A 26048-nucleotide genomic window follows, 5' to 3' on the forward strand; every position below is an offset into this window, starting at 1 on the left:
TCAGAGGTGTTGTGTGTGCTGTGTGAACATGATGGTTGTTGTAGTTCTAGACTAAATGTGAACATGCATTTACTCATCTCACTTGCAAGTAATGCAAAAGTAATGTAACACAGTTACTTTTTTAGGGAGTAACGCAATATTGTAATGCATTACTTTTAAAAGTAACTTTCAAATACTTTTAAGTAACTTTTCCCAACAATGACATACACCTCAATTTTCCTACATTTCCACAGGTTGAGCTCTTATTTAAAGGGGGAATTCTGGAATGGTTCTGCCATTATGTTCCATCATCATGTAAATGAATGGCCAAAATGCATAAAAAGTTTTCAGTTGTGTGCCAGCCAGGTTGTAAAATTTGTTCAAGCAATTCAAAACTAAAATACAGAACTACAGATTTCACTGTTAATGTTTTATGAACATTAGTGTTTATTTATTATTAATATAATTTTATTTGTCTTCAAAGTGACTATACATTTTCATTTAGTTTTTCATTGGCTTTACAGAGAGACAGAGGCAGTGAAGAGGCTTATGATAAGAAGGAATCCACCACACACACACTCTGATGCCTTGATGTTACAATGCACACAATCATATATTTTTTTCAAATCAACCAAGTACACATAAACACATACACAAACACCCACAGACATATAAACACATTCACACACTGCTAGGTTTTTTTCCCCGACTTTATCTTATATGACACCATTTTTCTACATTCTTAAAGCATTGCTCATTGTTATGTGTATTTTTTTCAATCTTCAAGAGTAGTTCATATACTGTATATGTTTAAATTCTAGTAAAATATGATACGTCCACAATTGCTGACATTTTTTCTCCCATTAACGCTCATAGTAATTGTATTGATTCTGAGGTTTTCGGAGGCAGACTACAGGTGGACTATAAAACTGGATCTCTGACCATCAGGAACATCAGAATCACAGACTCCGGACTTTATTATCTAAATAAAATCCTTCCTGCCAGAAGAACGGACTCAACAACATTTAACGTGACTGTTTATGGTGAGTATTGGTATTCTGGATGTATTATATGAAATAACATGAAGTTTAAAAAAAAAAAAAAATCATAATGCTTGTAGAATTTGTCTACTTGCTTTGTGGCCATCAAGGTGAATGTTCTGTTATTAGCACCATTTAAGTTTTGGACATGAAAGTAAGTGTTACATTTTTTATACTATTTTACAGGTTTCTTGCACGCCCCTCTCATGAGCAAGTCCAGAAACTGTTCATCAGAAAGATCATCAGAGATATATTTTTTCTTTTTCTTTTTTTCTTTGGTAATTGATGTGACGTAATTTTTAATTAATCATAACTAACGTTACTCTTTCTTGCAGGATTAATATTTATATGCTTTTGAAACCTAAATGTCCCCAAACCTTGGGCCAAAGTCAGTATGTGAATCATTTCTGAATATAACAAAAGAGGAAATTAAACTTAGGGACAGCTAGACAACTATCTAAATATAATAGCGCCATGATATTGAGTAACCAACAAACTAATAAACCCATTTGGGCAGACCTAAATGTGATTAAAGGATTAGTTCACTTTTAAATAAACTTTTCCTGATAATTTACTCACCCCCATGTCATCCAAGATGTCCATGTCTTTCTTTCTTCAGTCGAAAAGAAATTAAAGTTTTTGATGAAAACAGTCCAGGATTTTTCTCCTTATAATGGACTTCAATGGGCACCAAACGATTGAAGGTCAAAATTAGTTTCACTGCAGCTTCAAATTGTTCAACACGATCCCAGATGAGAATTAAGGGTCTTATCTAGTGAAACCATCGCTCATTTTCTGAAAAAAAAAATTGAAATTTATAGAAGTTTTAACCTTAAATGCTCATCTTGAACTAGCTCTCTTCTTCTTCTCTATTAGAATTCCGTCAGTGTAGACGCTGCTAAGTGTATTACTGCCCTCCACAGGTCAAAGTTTGAACTAATTTTTATATGCAATATGCTAGTTCAATAGTATATAACAATTAGTTCAAACTTTGGCCTGTGGAGGGCAGTAATACACTTAGCAGCGTCTACACTGCTGGAATTCAAATAGAGAAGAAGAAGAAGAGAGCTAGTTCAAGATGAGCATTTAAGGTTAAAACTTATATAATTTTCAATTTTTTTCAGAAAATGAGCGATGGTTTCAATAGATAAGACCCTTATTTCTCATCTGGGATTGTATAGAACAATTTGAAGCTGCAGTGAAACTAATTTTGACCTTCAATCGTTTGGTGCCCATTGAAGTCCATTATAAGGAGAAAAATCCTGGACTGTTTTCATCAAAAACTTTAATTTCTTTTCGACTGAAGAAAAAAAGACATGGACATCTTGGATGAGTAAATTATCAGAAAAAGTTTATTTAAAAGTGCACTAATCCTTTAACAGAAGGGTTTGAAACAATCATATTGTATAATGCTTTGTCATAAACTGTTGTATTCTTTTTGCTGCACAGCAAAAACTGCAGTGTTAAATTAACTCTCCTGGGAGTACATGTGAGACCATACTCAAGAATGTTAAAGTGTTAAAATAAGAGTGTTAAATGAACACTGAAGCAGTGTTAAAGTTAATGAGTTAATTAAGTGATTAACAGTGATGATTGAGCATTATTGAAGACACCTGATGATAACAAGCAGAATCACCAAAGGAGAAAATCAAAAAATTTTAAGCCACCATCGTGGAGATGAGGGTTTGCTTTAGTTGGGCTCTTGACCCTTGACTTTTTAAATTAAAATTTTGTTTGGGCTGTTTTAACTGAGTTATAACAGCCAGACAAACAAATGGAAAAAATGATCAGGTGGTTATGTTTTTACATAATCATTATTTGATCTGAATCACTGAACTCGTTTAGAGCCCAATCTCTGAGTTAGATTTACGTTATTGATTACAGCAGCACTGTGATTCTACAGCAGAAGATCTGCTTTATCAGTATAACCTGAAGGATTTCACAAACAGTTGTTCTGAGCAAAAAAAAAAAAAATCTTTCTTTTAGGCACACACAGACATCAAGAATCAGCCTGTGAATCTCAACAACGGTGACAAGCAACATATTCTGATCAACAGATCAACTCTGAACATTAGAAAACAAGCTACTAAAAAGTCGCATAAACGGAACAAAAAAAAAAAAAATATGAGAATAAAGAAAATTACTAAGACAAGTCAGCTCATAATTTATTCATGCAGCAATGCATGATGGGAGCCATGGATGAATTTTGATTGGTGGCACCCAGAATGCACTGCAACATGCTTTATTATTCTCACCATTGTTGAGATTCACAGGCTGATTCTTGATGTCTGTGTGTGCCTAAAAGAAAGATTTTTTTTTTTTTTGCTCAGAACAACTGTTTGTGAAATCCTTCAGGTTATACTGATAAAGCAGATCTTCTGCTGTAGAATCACAGTGCTGCTGTAATCAATAACGTAAATCTAACTCAGAGATTGGGCTCTAAACGAGTTCAGTGATTCAGATCAAATAATGATTATGTAAAAACATAACCACCTGATCATTTTTTCCATTTGTTTGTCTGGCTGTTATAACTCAGTTAAAACAGCCCAAACAAAATTTTAATTTAAAAAGTCAAGGGTCAAGAGCCCAACTAAAGCAAACCCTCATCTCCACGATGGTGGCTTAAAATTTTTTGATTTTCTCCTTTGGTGATTCTGCTTGTTATCATCAGGTGTCTTCAATAATGGTCAATCATCACTCAATTAATCACTTAATTATCTTATTAACTTTAACACTTTTCAGTGTTCATTTAACACTCTTATTTTAACACTTTAACACTCTTGAGTATGGTCTCACATGTACTCCCTGGAGAGTTAATTTAACACTGCAGTTTTTGCTGTGTATTTAGGTATTATTTTTTATACTTGAAATACCTTGAACTGTACTTTAACTCTTTCCATTTTAAAAACATTTTATTCTAGCTTCATGAATCCTTTTTATCAACACTTAAATATAAGTAAGTTTAAATTTTTTTTTTTTTTTTTTTTTTTTATTTAAAGTAGATCGAGTCCATAAACAAGTCCACGTATAGGCCAAATATACTTAGACTTTTGTCAAGTATACTTTAGTGCAATTTTGAGTATATATCTCAGAAGTACATAAAGTATATTTCTGAGAAGTATATAAAGAGTAGACTGAAAGTATACTTTCTTATTTTTAGTTTAAAAGAAGTATACTAATTGCACACTTGAATAAACTTCTTTTTCGTAAGGGTATGCATGATTCTGTTTGCTGACCAGTTTGCTATTCACACAATAATGAGGTCACAGATAACCACAGATTACTGATATTCAATAGCATGATAGTGAGTGTGGCTTTTATAGTTATTATTGATTACCTTACATTTTAGGCCAAATCTGGCTATACAGTTCTTCTCTCTCTCTCTCTCTCTGCTAATGAAAATGGTTCATTAGCATCAAACTTTTAGCATCAACTCACAAAACCCTGTCCTGATGAAACAGAAAATATAATGTGTGATGAAATACGCAGGCATTTTAATGATGGCTGAAGGCTATTAGCTAGTTATTTATTTGGTCATCACTATGAAGAAATAACATCTAACGACCGCAAGGTGGCGAAAATGTTTAAAATATTTAAACTTCTACGTTAAGAACGTTAACCCGCTGCAGGCTCCTCTGACGAGGCGCACCAAAGAGAACGCGGGGGTGTTTATGAGGACGGCGGGAAAACAAAGAGTGTTTTCCCGGGTTCCAAGATTAGGTCAACCCCTTAGTTTAACTTACGATACACGAAAGAGTAAAAATCTTCCGTCTTGTGACACATCGTGTACATGTAAACAGCTTCTACATTACATACATTAGTATTATGATTTACCTATTTTGTAAAATGGTTTGATCTAAGGCAACGCCTCAGTAACGGATAGCGAGTTTTTCTACTGATGATGAGGTTTGTTTAGTGGTGAAGGACTGTATGAAAAACAAACTCTATAGTGTTTTGAAAGCAAGACGCCACTGGGTGTCAGAGCAACGTAAAATATTTACTGAGTGGACTTTTAAGACGCGAGATTAACAGCTTTTTTTGCGTTTATAAAAACTATTTTAAATTACTGACCGTAAATATGGTTGGATAGACTATTTAAAGAAATAAGTTGTAAGAAATAGTCAAGATTGCTTGAGTATGTTGAAGTGATAGCTCGTTCAAAAATTAAAGTTCTGTCATCATTTATGCACCAGCATGTTGTTCCAAACCTGTATGACTTTCTTTCCTCTGTGGAACAAAAATGAAGAAATAACTTTTGAAAAATGGCTTAGTGTTTTATTGTTTGTTTGTTTCCATACAGTGGAAGTCAAAGGGGGGCAAAACTGTTTGGTGACCAACCTTCTTCAAAGTAACTTTCTATTGTTCAGCAGAAGAAAGAAAATAATACAGGTTTGGAATGACATGAGGGTGACAAAATTTTCATTTATAGGTGAAATATCCCTTTAAATTAAGTATTTCTTCTTTTATGTGTTTCTTCTAAGCTTGTGGTTTTATGGCTTGAGTCAGAACCTTTAGGCTGCTCACTGTAATTTCAGATGAGACAGCTGCACTTTTTTTTTCCATGGAAATTCCCTCAGCTCCATCTTCCCCTGTGTTTAGAAGATAAACAGTACACGGAAGACTGGAAGGGAGGGGGAGGGTAGAAAAAAGAAATGGATCCTTTGTAGATCCTTTTTGAACGTGATAATCTTTGCTGGGAATCTTAACTCTGTGTTTTAACATTCTGCATTGTTCCCTCAGTTGTAGGTGTGCTTTCTTTGAACAGAGACCTGAAGTCAATATTTGTAGAGGAAAGGACAAACATGGTAGACTGCACTTTACTGTCACAGGAAGTTGGTTCTTTTTAAAGCACTCTGTCATTTCACATGGTCTGTCTTGAGACCTCTGACACAGGATGCGGTTTGGTAAGTGAAACGGTGACAGACCAAGATAAAAATATGAAACTTCTATTGATGCACAAGTACAGATCTGTACCTCACACGTTTCCCTAATATTGTTTCAGTTTTGATTCAGCATTATTAATGTCATCTCTAACAGACAGATCCGTTAGAGAACAAGGAAGTGAACATTTGAAAGGAAAGGAGGAGGTCTTAAAATGAGGAACTGGTAAATGATTTACAAGCTAAATGTGAAGACTAAACCCCTCTTCAATTACATAATATTCTCTGGTAATGTTTATGCAACATACTGGTACTGAACGTTGGAAACATCAGGGAATCCCAGTTTTTAAAAATCCCCTACTTCTAAGCTCCTCAAACCAATCCCTACAGATCATGTTGAAGATGTTATTCAGACCACACTTACTGGAGACAGATCGAGTTACAGTATAAACACTGGGCTCCTCCCTTAGACTTCCATTAACCAGGCCAACATCCTCTGAGTGTAATGGATGCTTTCAGTTACTGAGGAAGTTTATCATTAGAAATGAGTGTGGAAACACTGGCAGACGCTGAGGCTCTGTTGCCCATGTAACACAGAATGAAAAATTCCCCCCATCCTTTGTGTTTCGTGTGACACTGATATATTACACAGTATGCAAACAAAACACAGTTGTCAAAGATATCAGATATCACTGGCCATCTGGGAGCTGTAACTTGGCAACCATGACTCGACTAATGGTATAGGCAAAACATGAAGTGGTAAAACACGGAAGCTGTTTCTCTGTACTGTCTGTTTAGTGACAGAAGCAAGTTTGGTCAGTCTGAATCATAGTGATGACTATAACACAGATGAAAACAAGGGACATTTTGAAAGTCAAAAGATCAAATCTTGCAACAGCAGTGGAGTTAAGTATTTAAACATTACATTAGATTGCTCAGCTTAAATCTAATTAGACTGTATAGAACACTATCTCTCTGATCTACAGGAAACGGTGGCCTACCAGAACCCAAAGTGTGAAAAATGTGTGAACTGGGGTTTTTACAAAATTTAGCTCATTTTTAGATTCATCTGAGACTATTAGCATTTTTGTCTGTAAACAAAAAACAATTCTGAAATTTTAAAAAGTAATGTTTTATTTAATGCCTTATTGTGTAATGTGTTATTAAACCTAAGAATGAAACTTTTGTACATGTTTTAAGAATCATTCCGTTCATCTGGATCTCCTGCTGTAGAGTCACAAGGCTACTATAGTCAATGATTCTCATGAGATCAGCAAATAAGGCCACTATATGATGATAAAAAACTGTATCATCAACAACAAGACAACATCATCTGTTATCAATTCGACATCGCCACAGTTACAGCAGCCAGAGAAGAATTCATGTTAAAAAGTCAAGGGTCTACAGCCCAACCAAAGCAAACACCGATCACCATAATGGTGACTTCAAACTAAATTATTATTTTCAATAAAACATCAACATCTAAACCTCTGTTATTTCTCAATAAGAGCTTCTGTAGACGACTGAAATAAAGTCAATCTGGTAAGTAATAAGTGAAGCTGGTAATGATGTTTGTGGAGTTGTTCAATCCTCCTCTGCTGAGATCTTCAGAGATTCAATGTTTTCTTTTATCTTCAGTTGATTTGCTCTAAGGCTGAGGCTGAAGTCAGTTGTAGTTCTTGTGTTTCAATTTTTTCTGTTCTTGTTGTTTCTCTTTCCTTCAGTGGTTCTGCTTGTTAACAGTCGCTATCTTCAATAATGCTCAATCATCACTTAATTAATCATTAATTAATCATTAAACTCCAACACTGATTCAGTGTTACATTTAATGTAGTTCCAAACGTAGGTTTGGGAGGAGCCTAAACATTCAGTCCTGTCAATCATTATTACGAGGGTATATGAGCAGCGGTCACTGCGTCATCCCAGCAACAATTCTTCCAGCATCCCTCCTCCTACCCATCTCCTCCTCTATTTCTCTTATTCTCCCTCGATGCAGTACTGTTTTAGAGGGGTTTAACTTGGGTTCGAGCCTCCTTCGAGGACAGCAAGCCTAAGTTTGTTTTACCATTAACCATTCAGACTGAATGGGCAGGCGAACTTGTGAAACTACATTTAACCTGTACAACAAGCATCACTAGTGAGTCATGTGATTCAGAACTGCTTATAAAACACTCTGTCGGCATAACGTTTACAGTATACTCTGCTATCAATAAACTTCATCTTAACAAAAACTGCTTTACTTGACATCAGTGGTGACCATTATGTGGTACAATAATTACACTTTATTTATTATTTGCTATTATTATTCTTTCATCACACTGCAAGCTCTACTTTCAGTGAATTGAGTTTGTTTTTTATGAATAATATCCAAAGCCTGGTGAAAGTTTTCACTGAATAATTTCATTTGCATTTTAAAATACTAGCTTCACAAATTTTGTCAAGTGCAATCACAACTTTTGGTGACCGTAAATGGCAAAAGTTGAAGTTAATGCATAAGGGGGATTAATTCATGCGAAAAAGGATGACTGTATGCACACACACTGCATTTTGGTTTTGACCTTTTTGTTCTCCCCTGCATCGCAACAGGAAGTGGTGGTCACTCCGAACGTGATGCTAGACACTGTTTCATAAACGCTTCAGCCACTGTGACCTAAATAGATTCATGGATGTGCTTATCTGATCATTTTTGTAATGTACACTGTCGATTATTGTTTTAATATTTATCAAAATCATCTGTTGTTGCACTGCACTGATGGGGACTTTTAGGCCTGAGCTGTGAGAACTTCTGCATCCTTATCTTCTGCGAACATCAGAAAGAGATCACTGAGATCTCTGATGGTTGAGTCAGATCAGAGGCCTCAGTTTGCTTTGGGTTTTTGTAGCAGGGAGGAAAAGAAGAGGAAGGGGCTTCAGGTTCAGAGAAGAGCTAAAAACCGCACTGATCATTAGACTGTAACATGGCTTTTATCAGTACAATCATGAAGTTTGCTCTGCACTTCATGCTTTAAACGAAAATGTGCATGAATTTTGTAGCATTTTTTTAGAATTAGCAAATAAAGTCCAATAAATTATCTGAACAATTAAATGAATATATATTGCATGTGCAACTAGTTTGACCAGTTTAATCATCACAGTAAATGTATTGCAGTCACTTAATATAATCTAGGTCAGGTACTGTACCTAAGTTGTGTACCAAAAGTGTGGTTTGTACCAGTGGAACGTGCAAGTTCTGCACAACAATGAGTTTTGAGAGTTGGGTGCGTGGTTGTGTGTGCATGTGCGGTACCAGTGTAGGTGGATGAGGCGCTTTCACTGGCCTGACATTAATACTGCCATATATAAGCTTTATAAAAGCTCTAGCAGAGGCAAATACTAAAGTTTAAAGAGTGAATTATCATGCTGATATGTTTCAAAAACCTAAGCTGGAATGACCAGCTGCTAGTTTCTTGCTGGTCCAAGATGATCTACAAGTTTGGACCGGCCTCAAACCATCTATGTTCCAAAACACAGTAACCATTTTCCAGGTAAAAGACAGAGAGAACAAAATCCTAAGACTTTAAATAGTAAATATTTATAATATGACATAGACAATTTTGCACATAATAAATAAAATAGGGATCGTTTTCCTTAAAAAACCTAGGTTTAAATAACAAAATAGACAGTAAAAAACAAAACAGATAGTACAAAATACACTGTATAATGTTGACTATCTTGGCTATCAGAAAACTACTCTCTGTAATATTCAAAGGGCGGGACTAAAAAGAGTCAGTCGGCTCAAACGCTCTTCATGACTTTTTCTTTTCTTTTTTATTTTCGGCTTCGTCGAGAAAAAAACATTTTTTTAATTATTGATTTGATGAAATCTTGTAAATTTGTAGCATTAATAATGCGTTAGATACGTCTCAGATCGGTGTTCCTGTCGTTTGTCCATCGGATACTTGGCCATTCTTTATTCACATCATGTGGAATTCAGTTAACGTTATCTTTACGACAAAATGTTGAGGATAATTAAGAGAAAAACAACGTTCTTTGGTCTTTTTCTGTTGTTCATTGATGGTAAGTGTTTTACTGTCACTTCGACTTTAGTTCTCTGGGTGTGAAACAGAAAGATGATATTTATTTGCTTATAGTCCTTTGGATAGCGCTCTACCATCCCTATCTGCTTTTGGCACATAAAATGATGTAATAAATGTGCGAATTTCTATGGGTTTAACGGATATGGGATAGCTAGATTCAGTAGGTTTGTCTACTAAACAATCTACGTAACGTAATGGCATAAATGGAAGTAGTGACCAGGATCAGTTTAGGATCAGTCATTGGGAAGCTTTCTTCACAAGGAATGTAACATTCTTTGTCTCTTCATTGTTGCACACATAAATAATATACCTTTAACAGAATCACACATGGAACACTAATATCCACAAGGGAACCTTCGACAGAAACATCAATTTAACCCCAATTTAATGTAATCACGTTTAATTAACACATAGCCTAACTATAACCCTGAACTAATACCAATTATTAACATTTCCATTAAGCACCCTCCCTTGCACAGATCCACCTATATAACTACTCTGCAATATCCAGTGGCTGTTTTTAGTTATGTTTGCCAGTGTATATAATAATAAGAAACTGAGTTATAAGAAGGTTAATTCATATAAGAATAGGCTAATTCAGAGCGTCTTCTGAAGTAGAGACCTGCTAGTATGCTGTAAAAACTATTAGTAATTTTAATAGCAAAAGATGATATAGTAAAAACCTGCTAAATGGTTGTCTATAATGTTACCTTACCATATACAATAAAAATAACATAATATTTTAAAAGAAAATAAATAGTTTTACTGAAAAATATTGTAAAATATACATATATATGATTTTCCATATAGTTTATTTATTTTTATGTTATATACATAGTTAATGTTTACTGTGTTATTTTAGTCTTGTATGATGCCCCGAATATCAAATTTCAAATAGGTTGGTATTAACATTATGCTATTTATTTTAAAAGAATTGTAAAATATAGTTTTGTTCCTGTGAATATAAAAATAAATTACAGTATCATTTAGGATTGTTTGTATTGTTATTAGTACTTGCTATCACTATTAGTAAATTCTTTTAATGAATTGCTCCTTCTATTTGTAAACCCTTTTCCAGTCAAGTCACCTTTATTTATATAACACTTTATTCAATACAGATAATTTCAAAGCACCTTCACAGGGATAAACAGGAAAATAATGATTAAGTGAAGCAAACTGTTCTGTTGTAAACAGCTCTAAAAACACAATAGTGTCATTGTTCAGCTGAGGTCAGTTCAGTGTTGATTCAGTTTGGTTCAATAACTGTAGAGATCATCAATATGAAATAAGTTAAATTCATCTATAAAGCAGCTCTGTAGAAAACAGTGATTCATCGTCCTGCTCAGTTCAGTTCTCATCAATAGTGTCAGTGCAGTCAGATCAATAATATTACTGAATATTAGTGTCCCCAACTGAGCAAGCCAGCGACGACAGTGGCAAGAAACCCAAAGTCTATCAGTGACAGAATAGAGAAAAAACAGTCAGGGGACCAGTCCTTCTCTGTCCAAACAAACCAACATGGTGTGGTTATGATTCCAGGCTGCTTTACATTTCATAACTTACAAATAATTCTGAGAGACTCTTTCTGAATGTGTTTTAGGTGTGTTTGGTGATGCAGATGAAGTGAAGTCAGTGTCAGTGATGGAGGGAGATTCTGTCACTCTAAACACTGATGTTACTGAAGTACAGAGAGATGATCAGATACTGTGGAGGTTTGGAGAGACTCGAATCGCTGAACTCTATAAGAAGAACATTGATATGTTTGGCAGTAATAAGATATTTGGAGACAGACTCCAGATAGACAGTCAAACTGGATCTCTGACCATCAGAAACATCAGATCTGAACACACTGGACTTTATAAACTACAGATCATCAGTGACAGAGGAACTTCAAACAAGAGATTCAATGTTACTGTCTATGGTAAGACAAATATAACAGGACTTTGATTCTATGTTTGTTTGTATTTGGTTTGTCAGTTTTGTTTTCATAGTTTCTGTGCTTTTGTGTACTTTATTATTATCATATTATTATTAATAATAATAATAAACTTTACCTGCATTTGGATCCTGCTTTCCATCATGTCTGAGTTTGCCCAAATTACAATATACTTATATTTAATGTACTTATAAATAAAACATGTTTTCCAGCTCCTCTGCCTGTTCCTGACATCACCAGTAACTGTTTAGCATCTTCATCAAGATCATCAGTGTCCAGATGTTCATTGTTGTGTTCAGTGTTGAATGTGGGTCATGTGACTCTCTCCTGGTACAAAGGAAACAGTTTATTGTCCAGCATCAGTGTGTCTGATCTCAGCATCAGTCTCTCTCTACCTCTGGAGGTGGAATATCAGGATAAAAACACCTACAGCTGTGTGATCAACAATACCCTCGGCAACCAGACTCAACATCTGAACATCACTCAACTCTGTCAGACATGTAAAGGTATGTTCGCATCATAAAGTATCTTTTTTACTGATCAAAATTGCTTCACTAAATACCATTTATAGTTTAAATATCTCAATAAGCAGGTGGTGCTATTTCAAGTATTTGAGGAGCTCTGTGTTGTCAGTATTTATTAATGCATGAATACAGTATTATATAAATATGAATATGTATTAAGTCAGTACTTATTTCACAGTATTTTAGACAATTATACCAGCAATCTATACTTTTAACTTTCTATATGGTGGTACAAGGCATTATTGTATGTATTATTTTTAGATATTGGAAATAAAAAATGAAAATCTACTTGAATGTTATGGTCAATGAATGTCAATTAAAAAAACTGCCTTCATATTATTGCTTTTCCATGAGTACTGTTTCTATTTTTTATTTTTTGGAGGCACAGACAAATGTTATCTTTTTTCTTTGTTTTTTCCATTTCAGATAGCAATAAATATTCGCAGATTTTAGCAGCATTAATACCTGCAGTAGTTCTGGCTGTTCTTGCAGTTGTGATGTACTTTCTTTACAGGAAGTACAGGAGATCAAGGCCAGAAGGCAAGTCTTACCTTGAGCTGATGCAATAAGCATATCTGTATTCATGTTTTTATTATTGCTATTAATGTTTTTAAATTTTTCTCTTTGCTTTAGGAAATTATTGTAAACCATCTGCACATGCAGCTGAAACCATTCAGACAGACCAGGACGAGGTAGTTTACACTGAAACAACATTTGTACAAGATGTACAAAACAAGGTACGACTCTCATTGACATGTTGACTCTTACACAAGACAAAAAGATTTCATTTTTACCAAGCGAGACTGTTTCTTCTTCATTCAGATTTTGATTTCTTGCATTCTGTCTGTGTGATCCAACAGAAGCCTAAAGGGACAGAAGAGACTGTATACTCCACCGTCATGAAGCACTGATCCAACAACCAGCTTATCAAACACTTTTGCACACCTGCATCTGTCAGCTTTATAACACTGGACTGAGCCGAGGAGAACCTGAATGACCCATTCACCACCTGTTTACCTTTTTTTCTTTTTCTTTTTTTTTGTGCATATTTTCATCCCAAAAGAAGATACTTTGAAAAATTGGACCCTGTTTACTTTCATTGGATGGACAAAAACAGGGACATTTTTGACATAAAAAAGTCATGCAGTTTTGGAACTAAATACAGTAAGGGTGAGTTAATGATGAGTACATAATACTCTTTAAGTTGATCACATTATAGCAGGGCCAGCCTGTCTAAAACTGAAAGATCTGGACTGATCCTTTTGCATATCCAAATTCCCCTCCGACAAAAATATTTTGCATGCAGACATAGCAAAAGTCATAAAGACCACAAAAAAAAAAACTGACTTTAAGTCACAACAAATAACTTTAATCTTGTAGAAGAGAAATGTTGCATGTTTAATGCATTGTTCTCAGATCAGAGCCGTCTCACATTAGGCCTCGATTACTCTTTCTCAACTTGTCTGTAATTGAATTCTGCTGTATATCCATGAAATAACAAGCAGTTATGCAGGTCCTCAGGGTAATTTTGCTTGTGCAAATCTGCAAAACTCCAGCCCAACCTCTGCTATCGTTCCAGTAATCGTTACCTGTCTGTCCTGTATCATAGCACAGCAAGTCATTACATGTCTCGTCATACAACATCGCTTGACACTCACAGGTTTTTCATGTGGTGAATTTCTATATCCAAAGCTCAAAATTCCTGTTACTAGCCTACTGGTTATTTCCAGATTAAATGGGCATGTATTTCTAATCTGTGAATTGAAATTGATGTTGAACCACAAATTACAGCAGGTGTACAGGTCAATAAAATTTCATACTTGTAGATCTTATCTTGATAACAGTATTTTATAAATATGTTGGCTCCTTTCATGCTGCTAGACATGAGGGTGAGTAAGTGATTTTGTAAATGGCTTTTTTTTTTAAAAAACTTGCTTGTTTATCCTCATTTGTAAATCGCACTGGCATGTTTTTCTATTGTTTTAAAGGGGTTTATAAAGGGGTTATTTAAATATTTTTTAGACTACAAAGAAGCACGTCTGCAATGATTTATTTACTTTGTAAGTGCCCACATCCCACGATTCTGATTGAACAATTATGAGTTATTGCCACCTAGTGTCCACAGAAGAGAATGGCGTCAGCGAGGTTGTGATGGTGGCTTTTTTCTTCTGTATCTGACGTAATAAACGAGTAGAGCAACAGCGGTGACACCCACCAGAGCATAAATCAGCGATGGAGTCACACCTTCAGAATGAATGTAGGAGTCTGAGGAAAGAAAAGACCAACATTATGAATACTCTTTTTATCAAATGACTGCATGTCTTCTACTCATTAAAGAAATAAAGAGAAATCAAACACATTTTTAAAGGGGTCATACTTTTACAAGATGTAAAATAAGCATCTAGTGTTCCCAGAGTGTGAATGTGAAGTCTTACCTCAAAATACACCACAGATAATTTTTCATGTTAAATTTGTCACTTTTTGAGGGTGAGCAAAAATGCTATGTTTTTGTGTGTGTGTCTTTAAATGCAAATGAGCTGCTGTTATCAAGAAGAGGGCAGAGTTTCAAGAGCTCATGTTAGCAGCGCCGATAGAGTAGGGATGACGTGTTTTTGTAGGCAAAACCCAGAAGCGAGTTAGCATTTTAGGACTTCCGGTTCCATCGCCCCGAAGTCAATAGGTGCGTCCCATTTCACGTACTTATGCACTATTCTATGATGTTTTTAAGTATAAATAGTGCGAGACAGAAAATTCCAAAAAGAAAAAGTACACTTTAAATACCCGGATGATGCACTAAATTAACAGAAAAAACGAAGTGTGGAATGTTGGACACTTCGTGCACTCAACTGTCGCAGCTTTAATTACGTTGTGGAGGGGAAGGGAGGATCGGACACCATTTTTAAATGACAAAATAACCTTATACAATTCACGCACTACATGGATGAGTGCATAGTGCACAAGTACATAGTGTATAGTGCGTCATTTGAAACGCAACTAATGGGTTTCAGTTGCTAACAAGTTGCTATAAGGACTACTTCCTTTGGCGGGGACTTTAGACGTCATCATGACAAACAGGACATTTGGACAGCATTTCTCATGAAAAAGTGGATAAGTATTCATACACAGCACAGATCATAATCAGTGAGCATGTTTTTAAATAGTTTTTTTAATACAGTTTGAGGAAGCTTGGTGGTGGTGACGTTGATCCGCGACCATGGTGTGCTGTAGTCCGTTTAGCCTACTGTTAGCTTTTTATATCTGACGACTTTATTTAGGCTTCAAAATGTATAACTGTTGTGTTAACTTGTAAAGATTATTTTGATAGACAAAACGTGTAAGTGTCATAACGCTTTGTTAAACACAAAGCTTATTTTCTGCCAATTTCCAAAAGTCTATGGGAAAAATGCATAGGCTTTTGATCGAGGGAACCCGTGCACCGCTAACTTCCGGGTTGGCCTACAAAAACACGTCATCCCTGAGGTAATCTATTACCCCAGACTCACTGGAAATGTCAGAAACTGTTCAGCCTTTTATGTTCAAAACGGAGTTGGACAATGTTGGAGAGACTCAAGAAGAAGTGATAACATGTAGAATGCAACAGGACGTTTCTGAACAGTTAGTTGATGAATTTATGTAGCTGATGTGGAGTTAACTATTTTAAAGTTATTGATTGCATACCATCCCCCATTACCATACCCTTTAGATTAATAGTGTTATGTATTATGTAAAACTTATCATGTAAAATAAATTTTAAAATTCTCTGTATGATAATTAACAAACTATAAATAACAGCGACTGACCAAGAACTCAGTATTGTAAAGCACACAGTCACTGCTGGAGATATGCCAGAGCTCTTATTCAAGCAAGCTTCCTCCTCATTTTTTGTGCTTGTTCAAAAGGATTCAGGACAATGGTTCAAGTGGATGTTTTGACGTTCTTTAAACAGAAGAGAACAGAAGGTATGATATTACATTGATTAATGTTTAAAAAAAGATTCCCCTGACACATTAGAACGAATACCGCCTGCGGCTGACAAAACTCCCACTCAGAAAGGCAGTCACATGCTCAAATGCCCCTTGCTTTTTGGTTTATGTAAATTTTAGGGTTAGTGATTTCACCAACCCAGGAAGAAGTTTGTTGTAGTCCCTACCAGTCGTTAGTTGTAGTCCTTAAACAGAGAATTCTTTAAAAGAAAATATCTCGCTTTGCTTTGAGCGTCGTAACTTTGCAGATGTTGTTTATGCTCTAACAGCAACATTACACACTAACTAAAATAAAATAAAATAAAAAGGGAAATCGCAATGAGCCACCCCTTTAAATCTAAATTCTTACTCTAAATTTTGATCCGTGTTTTCAGGGACAGAGCCCATTTTGGTGGCCTGTCTGGAACAGTTTTTGGGCCATTCCACCAAATGGTTGACATGCTTGTTGTAACTCTTCAAAATTAAACTTTTTTTCTTTTTCAAAACTGAATCTAATACTACACATACAGTGGTGTGAAAAAGGGTTTGTCCCCTTCCTGATTTTTTATTTTTTTATTTTTTTGCATGTTTGTCATACTTTAATGTTTCAGATCATCAAACAAATTAAAATATGAATCAAAGATAACACAAGTAAACACAGCATGCAGTTTTTAAATTAAGGTTTTTATTATGAAGGGAAAACAAAATCCAAACCCACATGGCCCTGTGTGAAAAAGTGCCCCCTTTCCAAGACCCCACAACAACATCCAAAAGAACTGCAGGCCTCACTTGTCTCAGTTACGGTCAGTGTTCATGACTCCACCATAAGAAAGAGACTGGGCAAAAATGGCCTGCATGGCAGAGTTCCAAGACGAAAACCACTGCAGAGCAAAAAGAACATAACGGCTTGTCTCAGTTTTGCCAGAAAACATCTTGATGATCCCCAAGACTTTTGGGAAAATACTCTGTGGACTGACGAGACAATAGTTGAACTTTTTGGATGGTGTGTGTCCCATTACTTCTGGCAGCATTTCAGAAAAAGATCATCATACTAACAATAAAATATGGTGGCGGTAGTGTGATGGTCTGGGGCTGTTTTGCTGCTTCAGGACCTGGAAGACTTGCTGTGATAAATGGAACCATGAATTCTGCTGTCTACCAAAAAATCCTGAAGGACAATGTCCAGCCATCTGTTTGTGACCTCAAGCTGAAGTGAACTTGGGTTCTGCAGCAGGACAATGATCCAAAATACAAATGGCTGAAGAAAAACAAAATGAAGACTTTGGACTGGCCTAGTCAAAGTCCTGACCTCAATTTTATTGAGATGTTGTGGCATGACCTTAAAAAGGCAGTTCATGCTCGAAAACCCTCCAATGTGGCTGAATTACAACAATTCTGCAAAGATGAGTGGGCCAAAATTCCTCCACAGCGCTGTAACAGATTCATGGCAAGTTATCGCAAACGCTTGATTGCAGTTGTTGCTGCTAAGGGTGGCCCAACCAGTTATTAGGTTTAGGGGGCAAGCACTTTTACACACAGGGCCAATTGGGTTTGGATTTTGTTTTCCCTTCATAATAAAAACCTTCATTTAAAAACTACATGTTGTGTTTACTTGTGTTATCTTTGATTCGTATTTAAATTTGTATGATGACCTGAAACATTAAAGTGTGACAAACATGCAAAAAAACAAAAAACAAACAAACAAACAAAAAAAAAACATCAGGAAGGGGGCAAGCACTTTTTCACACCATTGTATTTAACTATTCAAAATGTGTATTGGTCAATCTCAGGCAACTTTATTTAAATTATTTTAATTTTTATGTTTCAAAGCAGAATATGGATGCATGTTTTCTCAGTCATGTTACCAAAACTCATGTGCCATTTAAAAAGCATTTTTAACAGCAATTCATTCCTTTGTATTCACCTCAAGTAATTCTTTTAAAGAAATGGTTAGTTATATGTTCAAATAATTGATATTCATGACAAATAAAAATCACTTTATATTAAGGCAAGGTGTATTTTTTTCATTTAAAAGAAGACAGAAGCCTTATTTTTTAATATAATTTATTTAACAATTGTATAAATGATGGACAAAACAAAACTGATAAAACCATTATTTTATTTTATTTTTTTGAAAAAAAAAAAATTAGTAAAACGAATGAACACTTGATAAAAGGACTGAACACTACAACAGGAATGAGTGTCCATATGTGTGTGCATGTGTGTGTAAGGGAGAGTTTACATGGCTGTGTGTGCATGAGATTTCTGTGTTGAAGAGATGTGCTGTGTGCTAGTACTTCACAGCAAAGGAGGTGGAGAGAGAGGAGAAGAGAGAGGGAAGAAGAGAGACAGAGGGAAGAATAGTCAAAAAAGGGGGGAAAGAGAGGGTTGCAGGTGTGTTTCACTCCTTCCCTTGCAGCATGCCAACCATGGGTGGGTGTTGTGGCACCTGAACAGTATGAGTTCTCTCCATCTTCTACAAAAGATAAGAAAGACAAAGGCAAAAAAATTAAGTCACTTCATGGTGGACTGTTTCCATGCAAATATGGTATTCACATTGTAAAACTAATCCTAAATGTCTACAATTTAAGTATTTCAACTGTAAACAACAGGTGAATAGTTATATATCAACTAATATTCACACTATTAAATCAACAAAACAGAGGACTCTACTCACTCCTGTTATTTTTCATATGATTGATATGAGTAACAGGACTGAAAGTAACAGGAATGAGTTTCTACGCAAAAAAATGATAAAATACATGACAAATTGCCACATGGCGTACATGCTAATAGCATGAGGACACTAAGCAAATTCTAGCGACTTACCTAAAGTTAATATTTTTTTTTGTAAAATAAATAAATAACATCTAAGAAATTATTTAGGTAACAGGACAGTACGTTGAGATTGACCGTCTCAGTCATACTATTTCATCAAATATGCAGAAATTAAAATGAGAGGACTTACTTTTGGTCTTCTTATGGCCTGCATAAGATCCAGATGATGCAACTTCCTGTTGAAAATGTGTCTTGTGGCATGTTCACAATTTTTTATAGAGGGGGCAATGTGTGAGGATAACAGAACTGAGTGAAAACCTCGGGACACGACTATAATGTGCTTTTTGTATAGTATATTATTGATTTCTTATGAAATTTATTTTTGTTTAGTATAGATGGTATATGGAGTCACACAACAATGCAAAAAAAAAAAAAGATTCCTGAAAGAATTACTTTTAATTATTATATTTCATGATAAATTTAAGGTTTAGATAGAGGGGACATGTAACAAATGCTATTTTTCTCAGTAGTTTTTAATAATGTTTTAAATTGTATATTTTAAAATTGCAGTTAGGTTAATGTTCAGGACATTTTGCTTAATAATAAAATGTATTTTGGAGTTAATTTTCATGCATATTTATACATACAATGTTCTGGGGACAGAAATGTCACCAGTTCGGTGGAATGGCTCTTTTGCTGTTCAAAACATCCCTCAAAGTGAAATAACATAGGCTATGTGGTGAGAAAGAGCGGAGGCTGTACATCTCACAGCTATGCTGTTTGTTTTTTCCAAAAGAGGGCGCTGCAGTTAAGTCGTGTTGTCATTATTTTCCTTTACTAATTACTTTGTCAGAGTTTTAGCCTAGACCTAAACTTAAACAAAGTGTTTGAATGCAATTGTATGTCTGTCTGTCACCAGTTTTAAAGAAAGACAAGGGAGGGGGTGGGGGGTGTTGAGACCAAGACAAGACCAAGACTTTGGGGGTTGAGACCAAGACAAGTCCAAGACCTAGGCAAGTCGAGAATGAGTTGAGACCAAGACCAGACTAGCACTCCTCAAATTCATCTGAAAGATCTGCATTTACTGGCTGAGCTATGTCTTATTTTTAATCAATAATTACTCTTAGAATAATAAGACAATTTATAGAGCTGCTATCAGTCATTTGAAATCACTAATAACAAAATTCATCTTTACACTGCAGAGGAGGAACAGAAGTTGCATCTGAATTGGTACAATTACAAATGTTGAGTAATGTTGAGATTAATGTTTTAAAAATAATAATATTGAATTATTGAACATTTGTAAAAAATCAATACCACGTTTGCCACTGTGCTCATATTTGTGAAAACAGCCCTCTTTCTTGAATATTGCTTAATTATATAATTTTGTTATAATATAAATATCAAGATCTTATACAAGTACTTTTTTGCAATCATATCTTGAATTTTGTGGCCATTTGTATTAATTTTCTGACCTGGCACAACAGTAACAAAATAAATTAAATTAGAAATAGGTTATTGATTGCATTTGAAGCAGGAATTTTTACATCCAATCAAATTAATGATGTTAACAAAGAAATCATACAATGCAATGGCAATTTAGCAATTTCCCCACAGTTGTGGTCTTGAGTCTTGACTGGTCTTGAAATAAAATCCTGAGTTCTTTTAGTCAGAGACCAAGACAAGACCAAGACCTTCAAAAAATGGTCTTAAGACCGGTCTTGAGTACCACAACACTAGGGCTTCCAATTTCTTATTTGTGTATCCTCATTTCCTTTCCTTGTGTCTCGGCTCCACCCCCTGTAGGATTTGAGTGAGGGATGCAAGGAAAGGAAATGAGGATGGAGGAATAGAAGGAAATCTTATTTGTATATTGGAATATTCTTGATCACCCGAGCATCACTTCACAGCATCATTAGCTGTGTTTGACTCGAGGGATTTGACCTTATGTTGTTACGTTTTGTTATTAAAGATGTTCATAATAAATATTATAAAAGCAAACCCTGTTGAAATATGTGAGATGTATTGTTTACTTACAATGCAAAGGTAAAGCATAAATTAAAATGATAGTGACAGATGTCAAGGGGAAGGAGAATATATGTGCGTCAGGTTTTTAGACAAGAAAGACTGCATCCTCGCTTTGATCAGTTTCCAGCAGGATGGAGACGTGAGGAAATGAGGAAGCATCAATTTGAGTACTGGCTTCAGAAAACTTGAAATATAGCACAAAAGGGACTACTTTTATGATGCCGTCTGTGTCCAGAAAGGTGATCATAGTATAGGGCTGTAGTCAAGTCCACCTTTGTCGAGTCCAAGTCAAGTCCAAGTCCAAAAGGTTCGAGTCCAAGTCAAGTCCAAGTCCAAATGAGACAGTCAAGACAGCGACAGAAAAAAAAGAATTCTCTTCAAGACCACGTACATAACTATTGATAATTTATGTGATGCGAGATACAGCATATCTTCTATTCTAAGATAATCATTTTGCATTATTATTTTTTGCATTATTACTTGTTTTTAAATTCACCACAACTGTGGTTCCCAAACATTTAACAGTCGCGTACCCCCTGAGGCATTTAACATTCTTCTACATACCCCCTCTCACACCTTTTCCATTAAGGGACAATATTTTCCCCCTAAACTGATTGTGCATTAAAGTGCTTTTTTTTTACCTTTATAAATACCTTTATAAAATAAATGTTTTAAATTAAAAATGTCCAAAAGAGAAATAAGCAATGATGTTAAAACGAGTGATACTTTTAAATATTGAACTAAAACTGCCAGTAGGTGGCGGTAAGTCACTGTCTTAATGAGTGAGTCATTGAGTCATTCATTCATTCATTCAGTAACAAAGCAAGTGGATGTATTTTTGAAAGGGTAATTGAATCATTGACTCTCATGGTTTTTACACAGCCACAGATTCATTCACAAAACATCGATATGAGTCTCAGTTCTGCTGTGGCTTTCATTTGAACTAGAGATGCGCCGATTGCAATTTTCTTGGCCATTTCTGATTTTTGGATAGTGTGATCTGCCGATACCTATTTTTTCAGATTGTGATTTTCTTTCTAAGAACTATAATTGTCAGCATATACAAACAAAAATCTACTTTTCTTCAACGTAAAGTTTTATTAAAGTAAAACCCAGTAATAAAATAAGAACAAATAAACAAATTGCAAACAGCACAAATAAATGCAATAGAGAGCTATGAAATTAAGTTTTTCAGGTTAACTGTGTTTTTATTTAGAAATACTACTGAAATTAAAGTAGGCTAATCAAATGTAAAATAACACATCCAGTGTTATTTTACATTGGTTACCTTAATTTCTGTATTCTTTATTGTAAATATTAAATACAGATTTATTCTTACCATTAAAGTTAAAAACTTATTCAGTCAAGAGCAGAAAGTGATTTTCTTTGTCCTTGGTTCTTTAAATAACAGGACAGACAGCAGCAGGAATATTGGACTACTGTCCCTTTAAGAGTTTATGAACGGACCCAATACTGTTACACAAAATGCGTTCTCTTTCAATTAAATTCTCATTATTCATTTACCCTGATGCACAACTGATGCATCATTTATCCTGATGCACAACTTCAGCAGAACACAGATATGTTTAGAAAGAAATTTGAAATCGGTATATGCATACCATGAAAATAAAAGACTGCAATCATTTGGAAAGAAATCAAATAATGTCTTATAGCAAAACAATAGGTGTATAACAAAACAAACAAAATAAATAAAGCTTTAAAAGCTTGTCCTGTTTGCACTCAATTCATTAAGAAGCTGTGTAACAAATATGTTACCATGTTCATGTGAAAAGAAAGTGATGCTTTGATTGCAATAGAAGAATGAACTTCACATGGGAGTTTCAAACCGAATTTCAAACAGCATCAGAGCCCTGTTCAGATGCACTAGTTTAAAGGTGAGGATGTTTTACTTATTGATTTGTTTCTTGCATAAATCACAATGGTGGAACCCATTTTCTTGCATTATATATGCATACAGAGCTTGAATTTCCTGCAGATTAAAAAAATGCATTTGTGTTCTGAAAAAGAAAATCATGTGCACCTGAATGGCATCAGAGTAAGTAAACAATGAGAATCTTCATTTTTGAAATACTGCTTTATAGTTTAATCATTATGATAACAATGTTAAAAAACAATGTTAAAGAGAAAAGTGTAAATCGTACAGTCCAATGAGAAGAACTAGTTTGTCTATAAACCTTAAGTAGAGTCCACTTTTTTCCCTTTATGTTAGAAAATGTAACACATGACAAAAGATTTATCATTAACACAACAGCACATGGCTGTTGTGTTCTTTCTATTACACTTTTATCCCAGTTTTTAAACTGTAATATTGGTCCCCAAATTCCACTCCTACAGTAGAATTGTTTTAAATGACTGCATATAATCTGATCAGTTTACTAATGTACTTATTTACTAATGCTCGCTCTCGGACGCACTCGGTCTCTCTCGCGCGCACACTCGGTCTTTCTCGCGCAGTGTCGCTCGCTCGCGGCGTTCGCTTCACTTTTGTCTAGTCCGGCGCCTCATACACTTCACCATCAGATATAAGAGAGCAAGAACGCGCGGCTGACTTTATTACCTGTAAGTCGACGCTGGTAACAACGGATCGGCTCTGGGGTGAGTTTCCCGAAAGCATCGTTGGTGAACCATGGTCGCAAGTCCCATTGAACTCTATTGGTAACGACGGAACTTGCGACCATAGTTCGCTTTGGGAAACGCACCCCTGATCGGAAAGTGAGACTGACCTGCTGGACTCGGAGACCAACTAGAACTTTTGGTGAGACCAATGACCAAGTCCGAGTATACAGCACTATCACAGTAACTGTGAACTGTCGGAAAGTAAGCTACATTGAAAATTAAAAAAAAATCACCCCCCTTTGTGTTCCACATAAATAACAGTAGGCCTATAGTTTGGATCAACATTGGGGTGATTAAGTAATTATGATTTTTGGGTGAACTGTTCTCAAAAAAAAAAAAAAAAAACATGCTTTATTTCACATCTTACATACCTTCACATGTCTGACAGAGTTGACTGATGTTGTCCAGATGTTGAGTCTGGTTTCTGATGGGATTGTTCAGCACACAGCTGTAGGTGTTTTTATCCTGATATTCCACCTCCAGAGGTAGAGAGAGACTGATGCTGAGATCAGACACACTGATGCTGGACAATAAACTGTTTCCTTTGTACCAGGAGAGAGTCACATGACTCACATTCACAGCTGAACACACCAATGAACATCTGGACACTGATGATCTTGATGAAGAACATTGTTGGGAGGATCCAGTAATGATGGGAATGGGCAGTGGAGCTGTAAAACATGTATAAAAAATAGGTAAAGTATCTTGTCCTGAAAAATAATTGCTGCATTTTTATTTTTAAAAGGAAGGAGGGATGGTGGGATGTAGTTTACATAAAATCATATAGTAGACAGGAAATACTTTTTATATCGAAATTTATCTGCACTTTATCAGCAAAAGACAGCTCCAGGGTTTTTTTGTATCCCAGCACACGGACAGTTGGATTAACAGGGAGGCAATGGATGTTAATTATCCCAGTGCTGAAGTTTCCTACTTTTTAGTAAAAGGAAATGCCTCAGCCCTTTTTTTCAGCTATATGATTTTTTTTTGTTTTTTTTTTGTTTTTTACTTTCTACAGCATAAACAGTCAAATTTTATTCAAAGCCCATCTTGCCAGCAGTGAATTACCACTTTAATGAAGTGATACTGACAAAGAAAATCCTGACCTTCGCATATATAATATGCATTATATAAAAAATAGCGTGATAACTAAAGTTATATTTGTCTTACCGTAGACAGTAACATTGAATCTCTTGTTTGAAGTTCCTCTGTCACTGATGATCTGTAGTTTATAAAGTCCAGTGTGTTCAGATCTGATGTTTCTGATGGTCAGAGATCCAGTTTGACTGTCTATCTGGAGTCTGTCTCCAAATATCTTATTACTGCCAAACATATCAATGTTCTTCTTATAGAGTTCAGCGATTCGAGTCTCTCCAAACCTCCACAGTATCTGATCATCTCTCTGTACTTCAGTAACATCAGTGTTTAGAGTGACAGAATCTCCCTCCATCACTGACACTGACTTCACTTCATCTGCATCACCAAACACACCTAAAACACATTCACATGCAAGAACATCTTTGGCTGAATCCACAGATCTGGAAAAGTCATCCCATTAAAAAGTGTGTTATTTAGCATATTTTCAATTGAACACTTTCCCACATGACAATGTGACAGGATGTGGTTTATTTCCGTGTCTGTTGATCTGGTCAGTTTTATTCAGTTATTTAAAGTTAACCAATATACAATATAAAACCAATATAAAAAGTTTTTGGCATAAATTAGTCAAATAGACCAATACATTTTGGATGATTTGTGGGGATGTCAACACTGATGCTTGTTGACTCTTGAAAAACTCTGAAAAGATTTTAAAAAATCAACCAATTACAGAAACATATTAATCAAAGAAATATATCACAATAAACATCTTACCTTCCACACAAATGAAGAGCAAGATTAAACACCACATGTCTGTGAGCCTCTTAGAAAAGTGACTGTTACTGTGGTTTCAGTTCACAAACAGAGGATGTGCTGAAGATTCAGCCAATGGCTGCTCATACTGTTATGAGGAAGTATCAATCAGTTGACCAAAATGGACTTCAGTTCCTTTCTGATGCTCTTTTTAAACATCTCTTTCTCGTGTTTCTAAAAATACAATTCAAAATTCAGACTAAATTTTGAATTGTATTGACACACCAAAAAAGTGTAAATACCAGCAGATGTTTTTTTGTTGCACAACAACATCATTGGCATTGTGGACAGAAGAAG

The 26048-nt window shown here is 35.3% G+C and overlaps 2 protein-coding genes across 3 annotated transcripts; one reads left to right on the plus strand and one right to left on the minus strand.

The window, feature by feature from the left end:
• Positions 1-9633: 9633 nt before the first annotated feature.
• On the plus strand, positions 9634-14794 carry LOC125263579 (SLAM family member 6-like). Its single transcript, XM_048182625.1, has 6 exons — positions 9634-9955; positions 11576-11896; positions 12124-12417; positions 12862-12975; positions 13069-13172; positions 13296-14794. Exons 1-6 carry the CDS (start codon positions 9895-9897, stop codon positions 13344-13346), a joined length of 945 nt encoding a protein of 314 aa, XP_048038582.1. The 5' UTR covers positions 9634-9894; the 3' UTR covers positions 13347-14794.
• LOC125263572 (SLAM family member 5-like) lies at positions 13905-25801 on the minus strand. 2 transcript variants are annotated; one of them, XM_048182613.1, is made up of 4 exons: positions 25713-25801; positions 25011-25331; positions 24212-24511; positions 13905-14700 (listed from the first exon to the last, which is right to left on the minus strand). In XM_048182613.1, exons 1-4 carry the CDS (start codon positions 25747-25749, stop codon positions 14573-14575), a joined length of 786 nt encoding a protein of 261 aa, XP_048038570.1. In that variant the 5' UTR covers positions 25750-25801; the 3' UTR covers positions 13905-14572. The 2 variants fall into 2 exon arrangements, with proteins under 2 accessions (XP_048038570.1, XP_048038569.1); XM_048182612.1 differs by lacking the exon at positions 13905-14700 and adding an exon at positions 18504-18873.
• Between the last annotated feature and the right edge of the window lie 247 nt (positions 25802-26048).

Source organism: Megalobrama amblycephala, linkage group LG2 (assembly GCF_018812025.1).
Source record: "Megalobrama amblycephala isolate DHTTF-2021 linkage group LG2, ASM1881202v1, whole genome shotgun sequence".
Lineage (NCBI taxonomy): Eukaryota > Metazoa > Chordata > Actinopteri > Cypriniformes > Xenocyprididae > Megalobrama > Megalobrama amblycephala.

Bases quoted from the DNA above. Each gene is read 5' to 3' on its own strand.
- LOC125263579 (XM_048182625.1), top strand. From the start codon at position 9,895: ATGTTGAGGATAATTAAGAGAAAAACAACGTTCTTTGGTCTTTTTCTG. The intron at 11,897-12,123 runs GTAAGACAAATA...CATGTTTTCCAG, and splicing joins ATTCAATGTTACTGTCTATG to CTCCTCTGCCTGTTCCTGAC. The intron at 12,976-13,068 runs GCAAGTCTTACC...TCTTTGCTTTAG, and splicing joins CAGGAGATCAAGGCCAGAAG to GAAATTATTGTAAACCATCT.
- LOC125263572 (XM_048182612.1), bottom strand. From the start codon at position 25,749: ATGTGGTGTTTAATCTTGCTCTTCATTTGTGTGGAAG. The intron at 25,332-25,712 runs GTAAGATGTTTA...AATGTGTTTTAG, and splicing joins GCTCTTCATTTGTGTGGAAG to GTGTGTTTGGTGATGCAGAT. The intron at 24,512-25,010 runs GTAAGACAAATA...CATGTTTTACAG, and splicing joins ATTCAATGTTACTGTCTACG to CTCCACTGCCCATTCCCATC.